The sequence below is a fragment of the Sciurus vulgaris genome (assembly GCF_902686455.1).
Source record: "Sciurus vulgaris genome assembly, chromosome: 3".
In the NCBI taxonomy this organism is placed as follows: domain Eukaryota; kingdom Metazoa; phylum Chordata; class Mammalia; order Rodentia; family Sciuridae; genus Sciurus; species Sciurus vulgaris.
The window spans coordinates 27,468,986-27,482,122 of NC_136463.1; the positions used below are offsets into that span (position 1 = coordinate 27,468,986).

General features: G+C 56.3%; 1 protein-coding gene and 2 long non-coding RNA genes across 6 annotated transcripts in view; 1 reads left to right on the forward strand and 2 right to left on the reverse strand.

The window, feature by feature from the left end:
- LOC306656198 overlaps window positions 1-1,055 on the reverse strand; it is a 3,740-nt gene extending 2,685 nt beyond the window's left edge. The window contains exon 1 of one of the 2 annotated variants that reach the window (XR_013762444.1): window positions 916-1,055. This is a non-coding gene — a long non-coding RNA (uncharacterized lncRNA). Of the gene's footprint in view, window positions 1-348; window positions 801-915 lie in introns of those variants that run through there. The other variant, XR_013762445.1, reaches the window with a different exon arrangement.
- EPN3 (epsin 3) lies at window positions 5-9,160 on the forward strand. Of its 3 annotated transcripts, none has more exons than XM_079131156.1 (10): window positions 5-222; window positions 3,189-3,871; window positions 5,037-5,155; window positions 5,773-5,853; window positions 6,062-6,190; window positions 7,104-7,191; window positions 7,623-7,892; window positions 8,033-8,149; window positions 8,267-8,497; window positions 8,644-9,160. In XM_079131156.1, exons 2-10 carry the CDS (start codon window positions 3,328-3,330, stop codon window positions 8,976-8,978), a joined length of 1,914 nt encoding a protein of 637 aa, XP_078987282.1. In that variant the 5' UTR covers window positions 5-222; window positions 3,189-3,327; the 3' UTR covers window positions 8,979-9,160. The 3 variants fall into 3 exon arrangements, with proteins under 3 accessions (XP_078987282.1, XP_078987284.1, XP_078987283.1); XM_079131158.1 differs by having other exon boundaries at window positions 3,189-3,841; XM_079131157.1 differs by lacking the exon at window positions 5-222 and adding an exon at window positions 1,566-1,698.
- On the reverse strand, window positions 2,260-7,609 carry LOC306656199. The gene is made up of 2 exons (XR_013762447.1): window positions 7,316-7,609; window positions 2,260-3,033 (listed from the first exon to the last, which is right to left on the reverse strand). It is a non-coding gene; the product is annotated as an uncharacterized lncRNA (long non-coding RNA).
- Window positions 9,161-13,137: the final 3,977 nt, after the last annotated feature.

Sequence of the window (13,137 nt, forward strand, 5' to 3'; positions counted from 1 at the left end):
GGAGGCAAACGGGCGAGAGGCAGAGCTGAAGCCCATTGGGGGACCCTGCCACCACCCTTCTGAGGGGTCTCTGCCTCCTGGGAGAGGGTGGGTCTTAGGGACAAGGGTCCATGGTGGATGGCTCTGGAGCTGCTCCCGAGGCTGTGCCATCCCCCTGCCTCGCTGGTCAGAGGGTCACTGCAGCGGCTGCTCGGGCTGGGGCCGAGGGAGCCCGCTCTGGAGGTAAGCTCGTCCCTGGCAGTAGTAGCGCCTCCATGGCAGGTGGGGCAGAGTGGGCTTGGGGCTTGTCTCTTTCCTAGGTGCTAGAGAGGGCAGGGCAGGGCTGTAGAGGACTTGGAGACTTCTTACCTGTGTCCTCTGCCCTCTGAGTCACCCCCAGGAAGGGACTCAGAGTCTCCCTCTCCATCCTGGGACTTAATGTCTTTGATGGCACCTAGCATCTTTGGTGGCATTCCTCACAAACTCTGGCACATCTCTGCTGGTTCTTCTTCCTCAGTTCCTGCTACACGTCTAGCCCCAGGGTGCCCCCAAGACACAGCTGACAAAGCCAACAGAAGCTTAGGGCTAGCACCACTCTCCTGTCCCTTCAGCAAAAGAAAGGTACTGCCACTCCTCCGCTGTTCACGCTGGACAACAGGAGCAGAGGATGGGGAGGGGCTGTGGCTGTAGGGGGCACTTATGGACTTTAGCAAACTTGTGCATGTGACTGGACAGAGCCATCTCTCTGAACCCCCATTCTGGGGATGCCATCTGCTTACTCAGTGCTGACTTTTGGGAATCTCTCCAGGTCTCTCCCCACCCCCATCTGCAGACCCCGCCCCCACCCCCAGTTCTCCTGAATGGTGTATAGGAGAGAACTGGGACCCGGCCTCCACCCTCCCCACCATCCCGGCCCAGCCTACTCGCCCCCTCTACCTGTACCCTCCTGCCTCCTGCCCCATCTGAACTGGCCTCCCAGGTCCTGGCTTCTCAGTGTCCTTCCCTCCACCTGACAGGGTCTGGCTCAAGGTCACTGCAGTAATTCCATACAGGCTGCCTGGGGCTGCCGCTGCCGCTGCGCCTTATCAGGCAGCTGGGTTTCTGTTTCACTCCCTTTTATTCCTGGGCATATTGTGTTCGATAAAACCCTTTGCTTGTAACACGGCTGGCAGGGCTCCCAGCTGCTCCTCCTGCCTGCCTTTCCCACCCCCTCCGGACTCCTGGGCTTCACTCTGCCCGCTTTTCCTCCCTACCCTGTCCCCTCACACTCTAGGGGGAGGAGATCAAGGCACCTCCTTGTGGTTCTGATCCCTCCCGCACCCCAGTTCCTGCAGAGGTGTGCAGACATTGCCCACCTTCCTCCTAGAAGAACACTCCAGGCAGGGTTGCCCAGCCACACAAGGAGGGCCCCCTCCCACTAAGGCCGGAAGGAGGGCTGGAGCAGCCAGACCCAGGTAGGGCTCTGGTGGAATCAGGATACCTGACTGGTTCTGCTAGTTCCCTCGGCCAGCAGGGAGGGGCATGCACCGGGGCCAGCTTCTGTGCACAATTATTTCCCATCTCGACTCTGCCGCTGCCAGCCTGCCCCGCCCCTTGGGGAGGTGAAGACAAGTCTGAGTCACTAGCAAGGGGAGGGCAGGAGTTAAACAAGTTGTGGACATAGCATCCCCACAGCAGGCCTACTCCCAGCTGGACAGAAAGACAGACAGCAGACAGAAGGTAGGCAACACTCTGGGCGCACCACGCTTCATCTTTCCTGCCTCCCTCTGAGGCACCTGGGCCCTGACAGGACTTGCCAAGGCCTGTGGGACTGCTTTGAACTGCGCTCAGCCCTGGCGGCACGAGGGTGGAAGGAGAGTGGCTCTGAGGGCCCCAGGAGCAGGACCGCCTTCTGATTCCTGTCCCTGGCAGGCTGGGGGCCAGCTGACACACGCCAGGCTGGGGCGGAAGGCGATGCTGGGAGGTGCGATCTCCATGGGCATTGGGGTGTCATGAGGGAAGCAGAGGTTCTGTAGCCCAGCCAGTGCGTGTGCCTTGCCCTGTACTAGTGCCAGAGGAATGGTGGTGGCAGAGGCGTTCCTCTTCAGTTTCTGATAGGGCCTTGGAAGAATTTGGGGGCCTGGCCCGGAGCCCGGGGCAAGCGGGGGAGGCTAGCCCTGATTCTCCCTGTGCTGGGCTATCAGAGGTCTTCCATGCTTCCAGGACCTTAGGGTCTTGAAGAGCCTGAACCGTGCCTGCCTTCAGAGAGCTTCTATTCTGGCTGAGAAGACGGGACCGAGATAGTAAAATAATCAGATTAATTAATTACCAAATTAGGTGACAGTGACAATAAGTATTGAATTAGTCTTAAGGAAACCTAGGTGTCAGTCCCAAGTCCTTCTACCTACACACCATGTGATGTGAGCAGGGTGCATCCTCCCTCTGGTGCTCTGTCGGTGGCTGGGGTGGTGGTGGCGAGGTCTTTGTGAGAGTCAGCTGTCCCCACAAGCTCCTTCCCTTCGCCTTCTTCTCCTCCTCCTCTTCGGGTCACTGATCTTGGCTCAGCCACCACCTCCTCCAGGAAGGCTCCTTGATTTTCCTCGAATGCCTCTTCTGTGCTTCTGTGCATGCCTGCACTTAACTGTGATCATCTGTACCCTCACAACTAAATGGGAGTGAACCAAGACATGTGTCCTGAGCTTGGCATAGGGTCTGATCCTGGAAGGTCCCAAGAAATAGGTGCTGAGTGAATCAAACTACAAAAATTAGCCATAGAAGGAGGAAGAGGAGAGTAAACAGAGAAGGCAGAAAGCTTCTCCCTCCCAGAGGGAGCCAATCAGGATCGAGGCAGGGGAGTGGGCATTACCCATGGTCATGTTAAGGTCCTCCCTAGGCCATTCATTCAGGTGAGGCTGCTCTGGGTCATCCTAGTCCCCCACTTGACAACTCTGTGATCTTGGACAGGCCATGGACTTCCTCTCTGAGTCTCACTATCCCCATGCATGAGTGGAGATAGTTATCATGGCATCTCTGTGGTGTGGCATGTGGATAGGAGTGCCAGGCTACAAATACCTGCTGAATTAAAAGTAAAATAAGAAAAATAAAAGTGAGTGCCCACTGAAGGCTGTTGCTACCAGCCAGGTCACCCTGGTTAGGCCTTTGTCAGTAAGTGCTGAGTGACCCTTGGGAAGGGGGTATTGCTCCTGAGTTCCAGACCTTCTCTTCCTCAGCCCCATGTGGGACCCAAGGACACAGCCGCCCTGCTGAGAGCACGGCGGCTCGCCCCTCAAGACCGTGACCTCGCGACGGTGGCCCTCGGCCCTCCACCTCCGGCGGGGGCGGGGGCCGCCCATCTCCAAGTCTCCAGCCATGACAACCTCTGCGCTCCGCCGCCAAGTAAAGAACATCGTGCACAATTACTCCGAGGCGGAGATCAAGGTGCGCGAGGCTACCAGCAATGACCCCTGGGGCCCACCCAGCTCACTTATGTCGGAGATCGCCGACCTGACCTTCAACACGGTGGCCTTTGCCGAGGTCATGGGCATGCTGTGGCGTCGGCTCAACGACAGCGGCAAGAACTGGCGGCACGTGTACAAGGCGCTGACGCTGCTGGACTATCTGCTCAAGACCGGGTCCGAGCGCGTGGCGCACCAGTGTCGCGAGAACCTCTACACCATCCAGACGCTCAAGGACTTCCAGTACATCGACCGGGACGGCAAGGACCAGGGCGTCAACGTGCGCGAGAAGGTCAAGCAGGTGATGGCCCTGCTCAAGGACGACGAGCGCCTGCGGCAGGAGCGAACTCACGCCCTCAAAACCAAGGAGCGCATGGCCCTGGAGGGCGTGGGCATCGGCAGTGGGCAGCTGGGCTTCGGCCGCCGCGGTGAGCGGGGTTCTCCATCCTCCTACACCTGTGAGTGAGCGCCGAGGGTGTGGCTGGGACAGGGAGGTGGCTGGAGTCCAGCCCTGGCTCCGCAACCCTGTACCACGGTTAATAGTACTTACCTCAGAGGGATGTTATGAGGACCAGCGAGATAAAGTGTGTAATGCGCAAAGTGTAATGCCCCCCACATGACAAGTGCAGCACGTTAGCTCAAATATAATGTCCTTATACATTCGCCATTCAATTAATTAATTAACCATTTGTAGGATGGCATGGTGGTGGCACAGACTCTGGGGTCAGATACCATCTATTGTGCCCCTTCCAAGCTGTGCGACCTGGGTAACCAACTCTCTGAACCTCAGTTTCCTTATCGGTAAAATGGGCATAACTTCCATTGTTTGATCTGAAAGTTAAAAACAACAACAACAACAACAACAACAAAACCCAAGCCCTCAACCAGACACAGTGGCATCCCTCTTAATTCCCCCTCTTGAGGGCACTGCCCTTGAAAATAGGGGCAGCTGCTGGGCAGTTCCTGAATGCTTCCCCCAGCAGTGAAGGCTGATCTCTAGGATAGCCTTTTTATTTTTAAATTTTTTAATTTTTATTTTTTTGTATGGGGGACTGAACCTAGGGAAGTTCCACCTCTGAGCTGGATCCAGCCCTTTTTTATTTTGGACAGAGTTTCACTAGATTGCACGGCTGTCCTCAAACTTGCAATTCTCTAGCCTCGGCCTCCTGAGTAGCTGGAATTATAGGTGTGTACCACCTTAAGTGGCTTAGAATGGCCCTCCTTTCATAACGTCCTTGATGGTTTGCTGAGGGCTTTGGCGGTGGATTTGTTAGGTTAGAAGTTCCTGCCTTCCCATTCCTCTTGACCCCAAGCATAATGGCATCTAGCTGGAAAAGTCCAAGAGCAGAAGTCAGGGCTCAGGCCCTGCTTCTGGATCCTGCCCAGACACCCTCTGAGCTGTCTGCCCACCTGCCAAGGAGGCACTGCCATCTGCAGCTGTGAGGTGGAATGGGGAATCTACAGGAAGTGCCCAGCAAACCACCTGGCTCACTGGAACCCTTGACAGTCAGCTGTTCTCTTTGCTGCAGTTTCCCTGTCTGATCCTCAGCGTCCTGGCAGGCAGAGGGGTGTGGGGCCCTGTGGGTACTAGTGTGGTCACAGAGGCCATGATGGTTGTTGCAGCTGCCTCCTCATCTCCCCGCTATGCCTCCGACTTGGAGCAAGCGCGGCCCCAGACGTCAGGAGAAGAGGAACTACAGCTGCAGCTGGCACTGGCCATGAGCCGCGAGGAGGCTGAGAAGGTGAGGCCTTGGCTGTCCAGGGTGGGCTGCAGAAGGAGGAGAGGGGCCTGGTGCCCGGGACTCAGGTTTCCGCTCTGGGCCTCAAGCCCTACTCCTGCTCCCAAGGACAGTGCAGGGCCGGTGTCCCTGGGTTCGTTTCAGGCAAGACTGCCTCTTGGATTCCAGTCCTCTGTGGCTGGAACTGGAAAGGGTGATGGGCAGTGGGGTATATGGTATTTTGAGGGGCCTTGTGATGGGGGAGGGGAGTGTGCTGACAGACATCCTAGAAAATGCTGGGATTGCTGCTCCTCTATCAGCTGTCCTTTAGGAAGACAGGGACAGTACCTCTGATAGCATCTCTGCCATTACCTCTGTGGACGCAGGCAGACCAGGCAAGAAGCAGCCGGGCACACATGGTGGGGTTAGGGGAGCTCTCAGGCCACTGGAAGAGAAAGACCCAGCTTCCTGATCCTTAAGCCACATGCCACATGCGTGCAGGGAGCAGGCCACATCCTCACTGCCCACCCCATTCATGGTGGCCATTTCTGTCTCCATCCCTACTTCCTGGGGCGATTCTGGCCCCCTGGCCCAGGATGGGGAGCCCTGGGCCAAGTTCACCCCTGTCTTCCTCCCTGCAGCCAGTACCCCCAGCCTCCCACAGGGACGAGGACCTCCAGCTGCAGCTGGCTCTGCGCCTGAGCCGGCAAGAGCATCAGAAGGTAGTGAGTGGGCCACGCTGGCGGGCCTGGGCTGCAGGTGCCCTGGTGCGGTGCTGGTGGAGGTGCTGTGGGGCACTAACCGGCTTCTCTGCTGCTCTAACTCGTCGCCTCCCACCCTGCTCTCTCCTTGACCCCAGGCTGGGTGCACAGGTCCCTTCAAGTTCAGCTTGAACTGCTCATGCTCCTCCTGCCTCTGTGCCTTCTGCAGGAGGTGAGGTCCTGGCGGGGAGATGACTCCCCCGTGGCCAATGGTGCAGGGGCTGTGGCCCGTCAACGGGGGGACAGAGAGCCAGGAAGAGAAGAGAAAAAGGAGGAGGAGAAGCTAAAAACCAGCCAGGTAGGGAGCAAGTGAGGTGCGTGGGGCAGCAGACCTGGGGAGTAATTGAGTTGGTGTTTGTAAAGAGTGTAGAAGAGTGCTTGGTGGGGAGTAAGAACTACTTAAATATTTATTAAAGGAAAATGGGGGTGGCAGCGTGTAGCAGCCCCTGGTTGCATACTGCATGGTCTAGCAACTGAGCTGACAGCAACATGGGATGTGACAGGATCCTGATCCAGATCCTTGGATTTGCTGTCACTTACTTTATGACCTGGGGAACATCGCTTTCTAGTCCTCAGTTTCCCTTTCTGCACAGTAGGTGTTTTTGATCCTGATATGCTAGAATCATGTGACACTGTGGATCAAGACTAGGGGCTGGCTCTGGCACATGGTGCTGAAAACATCTTGGGCAGCCTGGCAGGGGTGGGCAGGGGGAGTACATGACTTCTGAGAGCAAGTTCATCCTTCAAAGCTATTCATGCTGCCCTTGGGGTGCCTCTGTCCCCTTTCTGCCCACATCCATTGTGGGCAGTTTCTCTTGGACCCTGACCTGTGGAGGTAGGTTTGTAAAAAAACAAAAAACCAAAAATACTCTGCCCATACTGCCCCTTTCTGCCAACCTGGATTCTATACCAGCACTGCCTCTCTGGCTGTGTAACTTCAGGCAAACCATTTCCCCTCTTTGGGCTGCAACTGTCTCATCTGTAAAGTGGGTACCTCACCTGCTTTACCTACCTCACAGGGTTGTTATGAAGTGGGCAGTCAATGGATGAGGAAACCTTTAATAAACTGGGAGCTGTACAGAGGTGAAGGATCATTAAGAGATGTTTGTGGAATGAATAAAGGAGGGAATGAGCCAGAGTTAGGCTGACAGGGCAGGGCCTGCCCTCCCTCTGAGCCCTGCCCATTTCCGAGCTGCCTCTCCCCTCCACAGTCCTCCATCCTGGACTTGGCCGATATCTTTGTGCCTGCCACAGCCCCACCCTCCACACACTGCTCTGCTGACCCATGGGACATCCCAGGTGGGTATGCTGGGTGCTGGGCTGCAAGAGGATCCCAGGCTGGTCCCAGAGAGCTCTTTTCTTCCCAGCCACTGTGGCCAACCACTTGCCCACAATAGCTGGGGTCACTGGGCAAATCACTCACCTCCCTCAGTCGCAGCTGCCTCTGTTACCTAGCTTTCATGGTGAAAGAAACCAGTGATGAGATCTCAATAGAGGTTCTCTTGCAGACCAGCCCTGAATGAGAAGGTGGCCAACACTGCCCGTGCCTGGGGGCCCAGGGACCTGGGATAACTAGCTGAACCACAGCTTCGGGGTGGTCCTGAGGCAGCATTTCACCTGTGAAGTGGCTCCTATGCCTCCCACTTGGGTTGGGTAACTGGGAGGGGCCCTGCATAAGGGACTCTGGGAACTGGGGGTCTGGGCTTATGCCTGTGCTATTCCCATTCTAGGTCTCAGGCCGAACACTGAGCCCAGTGGCTCTTCCTGGGGACCTTCTGCAGACCCCTGGTCTCCAGTCCCCTCAGGAAACGTCCTGTCCCGAAGCCAGCCTTGGGACTTGCTTCCTACACTCTCCTCCTCTGAGCCCTGGGGCAGGTCCCCAGTGCTGCCTGCAGGACTCCCCACCACAGACCCCTGGGCACCAAAGTCTCCCCACCATAAACTCCCCAGCACTGGGGCTGATCCTTGGGCGGCCTCCATGGAGTCTTCTGACACACCTGGTAAGTGGAGGGCAGAGGGACTTCTGGGTCCCCCTCCCTCTGGTGCCACCAGGTGCTGTGCTAAGAGGGCCACTTCCCTGAAAAGGGGTCAGACCAGTGCCTGTCCTTTCTGCCCACATTCTCTCTTTCTCCTCTTTTAGTTCTAGGTGGTACCTCAAACTTTGACCTATTTGCCAAACCTCCAGAATCCACAAAAAACAAGGAGGGGCTGGAGAGTGTCCAGGCCCTGCCGGCCGGGAAGCCCAGCAGTCCTGTGGGTGAGCAGGAGGCCAGGGGAGGCTGAGGCTCTGGGAATGAGCGGCCCTCTGCTCTCTTGCCCGCCACCTCGGTGGCCAGTCTGTCCCCCCCAACAAGCTCTATCATGCGCCTTTCAGAGCTGGACCTGTTTGGAGACTCCAGTCCCTCTTCCAAGCAAAAGAGCACGAAGGAGCCAGATGCCTTCGACCTGGATGCACTAGGGGAAGCGCTAACCCAGCCTGGCCAGGAGACCCGTGCCTGCCGTACCCCAGAGTCCTTCCTGGGCCCCTCGGCCTCTTCCTTGGTCAACCTTGACTCATTGGTCAAGACGCCGCAGGCCGCGAAGACCCGGAACCCCTTCCTGACAGGTAGGGCACCCCCTAGTCCCTCAAGAGCCGGGAGCCTTGCTCCCCCCAGCCCTCGTGGCAGAACCCAGCACTGCCCTTCCATCGTCCTGTTCCCTGACGCTGACCCCGTCCTCACCGCACATCCCCGCGCCCTCTCTCCTTGGCAGGTCTCAGCGCTCCGTCCCCCACCAACCCGTTCGGCGTGGGCGAGCAGGGCAGGCCGACCCTGAACCAGATGCGCACCGGGTCACCTGCGCTGGGCCTGCCAGCCGGCGGGCCTGCCGGGGCGCCCCTGGGCTCCATGACCTACAGCGCCTCCCTGCCCCTCCCGCTCAGCAGCGTGCCGGTCAGCATGACCCTTCCCGCCTCGGTCAGCGTCTTCCCGCAGGCCGGAGCCTTCGCCCCGCCGCCCGCCAGCCTTCCGCAGCCGCTGCTGCCCACCTCCGCCTCGGCTGGGCCGCTGCACCCAGGCCCGCAGACTGGCACCAACCCCTTCCTCTGAGAGACGCCCGGAGCCTACGCGCGAGGCCCCGCCCCCTCCGGACCTCGGGCAGAGCGGTCGTGCAGGTTGAGCACTGATCCAAGCCTCGGCAGGCGGAAGGCGCACTCCTGAAATTGGAGACTGAGGACGCCTTGGGGGTCTAGACCACACCCCCACAATAAAGACTGGAACCCACAAGCTCAGCTCTTACCAAGTGGACTTTTTGTGGGGTGTGGCAGCGGGGTCTGGACCACAGCACCATCACTGGCAGCAGAGGAAACTACTTCTCTACAATCTAGGGCACAGAAACGCTCCCTTTCCCTTACAACTCCTCTCAAACCCCCATCCGCATCCTCAGCTCCTGTTGGCCTGGCACCTTCGCTTCCAGATGTTCCCAGGCTGTACTCATTCGGTCATTTCATTTATTTATCACACATCAGCAAGCACTGGGGATGATCTAACAGCAGAGGACGGTAGGCATTTGTTCCTATTTACTGTGCACTTGTTAATGTGCTAAGCACTTTAGGCAGATCATTTCATTTAATCATTGCAACTCTTTGAGGCAGGGAATATTGTTACTCCCATTCAGGACAGCTACAGAATTTGTGGGGTCCAGTGCAAAATGAAGATGCTGCCAGGTGTGGTAGCACATTCCTGCAGTCGCAGCAATTCTGGAGGCTGAGGCAGGAAGATAAGTTGAAGTACGCCTGGACAAGTCTGCCAGGCCCTCAACAACTTAGTGAGACCCAGTCTCAAAATAAAAAATAAAAAGGTCTGCGGCTATAGCGCAATGGTAAAGCGTTCCTGAGTTTAACCCCCAATATCCCTTGCCCCAGTAAAAGAAAGAAAATGCAGAGTTTCTTGTTCAAAATTGAATTTCAGTACAGGAACAGCAGCAGAGCATTCAACCAAGTGCACAACCCTCCCCAGGGCAATTGCACAGGTGTCCCTTGCAGCTGCTCGGGCTCCCATTTTATAGGTGAGAAAACTGAGGCTCAGAGAGGTTAGTGGCATGCTCCAAGTTACAAAGCAAGGACTGTGTGGAGATGAGATTCAAAGTCATCAGACAGTCTGGTTCCCCATCCAGGAACTCCCAGACTGGGCCCAGATTTAATTCAGCAAATATTGACTGACTGTTGTGGACAAAGCGCTGGGCTGTCGGGGAGGAATCCTTGAATTGCTGAGCCCACAACCTGCAGGAGCTCAGAGGCAGCAGGGCAGACAAAGGGGGTGAGGAGGGGCATGTGACGTAGCTGCAGCACAAGCCAAGTCAGGAGACTCCGTGCTCCTGTGTTTTACTGAGTCACCTTAAATCCAGCTCTGCGCCCTGCCCCCTCCACCAAGGCTGACAGGAAACGCCCCCTCATGGGGAGGGGGCTGCTCCTACTGGGGGTTGGTTCAGGGTTTTAGAAACCGAGGGTAAGACAAGGCCTAGTACTCAGCCTGGGAACCATCACGGTCACTCTTACTTCCACTCAATACTCCATGACCAAAGGATAACTGGACACTCGTGTGTCCTCAGTGCTCAAGGGTGGCTCTGCAGACAGCCTGCTGCTGGCCCCCACCCGCTTTAAGGCACTGAGAGCAAATAGCCTTCCACAGTCCTACCAAGAAACATCCGAGTTGTTGCTGGTGGGGATGCATGACGCCACTGTCCTTCTGGGGTAGACTGCTTTGTTTGTGTGGCGGGAGGGAGTCCCACTGCTGCAGACCAGATGGACAGGGCACTTAGTAGTCAGATCGACAGGGTTCACAACTCTGCTCCAAGGTTTCAACTTAATGATAATAATCTCTTAATGAGTGGTTATGCTGTCTGACCTTGAGTAAATTACTTCACCTCTCTTTGTCTCTGCCTCTGTTTCCCTACTTGTCAAGTGGGATCAAGAGTTCCTTCCTGGGGCTGGCGGGTGTAGCTCAGTGGTAGAATACTTGCCCAACATGCTTTAGCGCTGGCTTCAATCCCCAGTTCTGCCAACAAACAAGAGCCTGGGGTCCACCCTTTCCACACACTGACCGTGACGATGAACCCTGCCCCTCTTCCCTGGCTTTGCAGGGCAGCACCCGAGTCCAGCCTCCACCTCTCTTCTGCTTCACCCAAACCTGAAGGTTCTATCATCCTTGGTCCCTCACCCATCCTCTGTGCCTCTCCCACCTAAATCGACTCTCCCCTGGAGACTCCCAAGAGGGGCTATTATGTCTCCAGTGAAGACGAGGTTGGTTGCCTTGCTTCCGGTAGCTACTTTTGGAACATTTTCCTCCCTGTGAGACCCTCCTCCTGGAAACCAGCGCGGCAGGGCTGCCCTGCCTCCTCCCTGACTGCAGCTGCCACTCCTCCTCATTCCTGGGATGCTTTCCTCTTGGCTCACTTCTCCCCACCCAGATCCAGGAGGATGACCTTGCAGGCCCTTGACCTCTCAGCTGCCCTGGCCCACAAGCACCCTGAGGACTTGTCAGCATCCCATTTCCTCCACATTCAAGGCGGGCTTCCTGTTCTTTCTCACTCCTTCCAGCGGAAGCACATCCTCCGGAGTGTCGCCTACCTGCCAGGCCCCACTCTCATCTCCGTTCAATAGGAGGGATCTTGTCTCTCCTCCATAGCTTCAATGGCTTTCTCTCAACCAAATTCTTCCCATCAATATTATTTAATACAATCGATATCATTATCATTAGCTTTGTCCCCGAAGCATCTCTTGCCTCACATCGAGTGTCGATGGTCTCCCCTCCCTCCATTTCCCCTCTCTGCCCTCCCTCCTCAACGCTGTCCAGTTGCGGCCTGTTCTCAGCCTGGTGTCATTGGATGATGTTCACCATAGCCACCCAGAGCTTTTTCTGGTCCATCCTGGTTGGCTTCCAGGTCTGCATTCCTCCCTTCTTGCAACCGCCAGTCCTTTTGTTTCTGAGACGCTCCTCTCTGGGCTTAAGCTCTGGCATGTCTATTCGGTGCCTGTGGCTTTTACAGGCTTGCAGAGTCCAGACCTGAGCCCTCTTCTCTCCTTCTAATGCACAGTCTCCCCTGAGGGGATCTCCCTGGAGAAACCCTCAGTCCTCTCTCCCAACAGGCTCCCCTCTGTGCTCCAAGCCTAGTCACCTCCATCTCCCTGTGTTCATCTCAGAGGCACCTCAAACACTGGTCCAAAAGTGCCAATCACCCTTGACACAGTCTTCTCCTTCGGGGCCAACCCTGAGGATCTTTCCTCCACCCCCCAGCCCTGCCCTTTCTTTGTAGCTCCACCCCTCCCCTGTGGCAGCCCTTCCATCTCCCTGCAGTGCTGCTTTGGCCTCCCAATCATGGCTGCTTCCACTTTGTCCTCTTTCTGATCCTTTCTCCACTAATCAGCCAGCAAGATCTTCCCAAAATGCAAATCCAACTGGGTCACTCTCCTGACTAAAACCCTCCAACAGCTTCCTTCTGCTCTCATCAAAACTCCTCTTCTCGCTGTTCACACGTTCCTCCAAGACCTGGTCCCTGCCCTCCTCCGCAGCTTCCAGGCCTCATCTGTGACCTGTCTTCCCTTTGCTTTCTGTGCTCCAGTCATACTGACTTTCTGCAGTCCCTGACTTGCTGGGACATGCCAGAGGGCCTTTGCTCGTGCCTTCTGCCTACTTCTCCACCACTGCTGCCTCCCCCACCCTGCCTGCACTCCCTCAAATTTCTGTCCTCTTGTTCTCTGTTGCCACTGCACAAGTTCCTCAGGGAAGGCTTCCCTTCTTGTCCCTTCCACCAGATTAAGTGCCTTGTTGTATTATACACACTCAACAGTGCATGGTGGAACATCCTTTTGTGTGGCTGTGTGATTGCCTCTGCCTCTCAACTGTCTGTGAGTAAAACCAGGGGAAGAGGCTTGTCTCTGTCCACCCACTCTTCAGTATCTGGCAGAGTGGCAGGCAGTGGACAGTTGGACACTCAGTACATACTGGCTGAATGCATGTGTGTAAAGCATACCATAGGACATAACATTGGCTCCATGTTATTATTCAGGGACTTATTTCTGGAATGGGTGGGATTTGAGCAGGACCTGGAAATGGAGAGACTGAACCAAGCTTGCTAGCTAGATGGATGTGGACGAGACATGCCCTTTGGCTAAAGTCTCGTTTCTCAAAATGGACAAAATGAGCTGAGGCTCTGAGGTCCCATGGCCCTAGCACCCCGCATCCGTGAGGGTTGTCCTTTGGCGTGGAG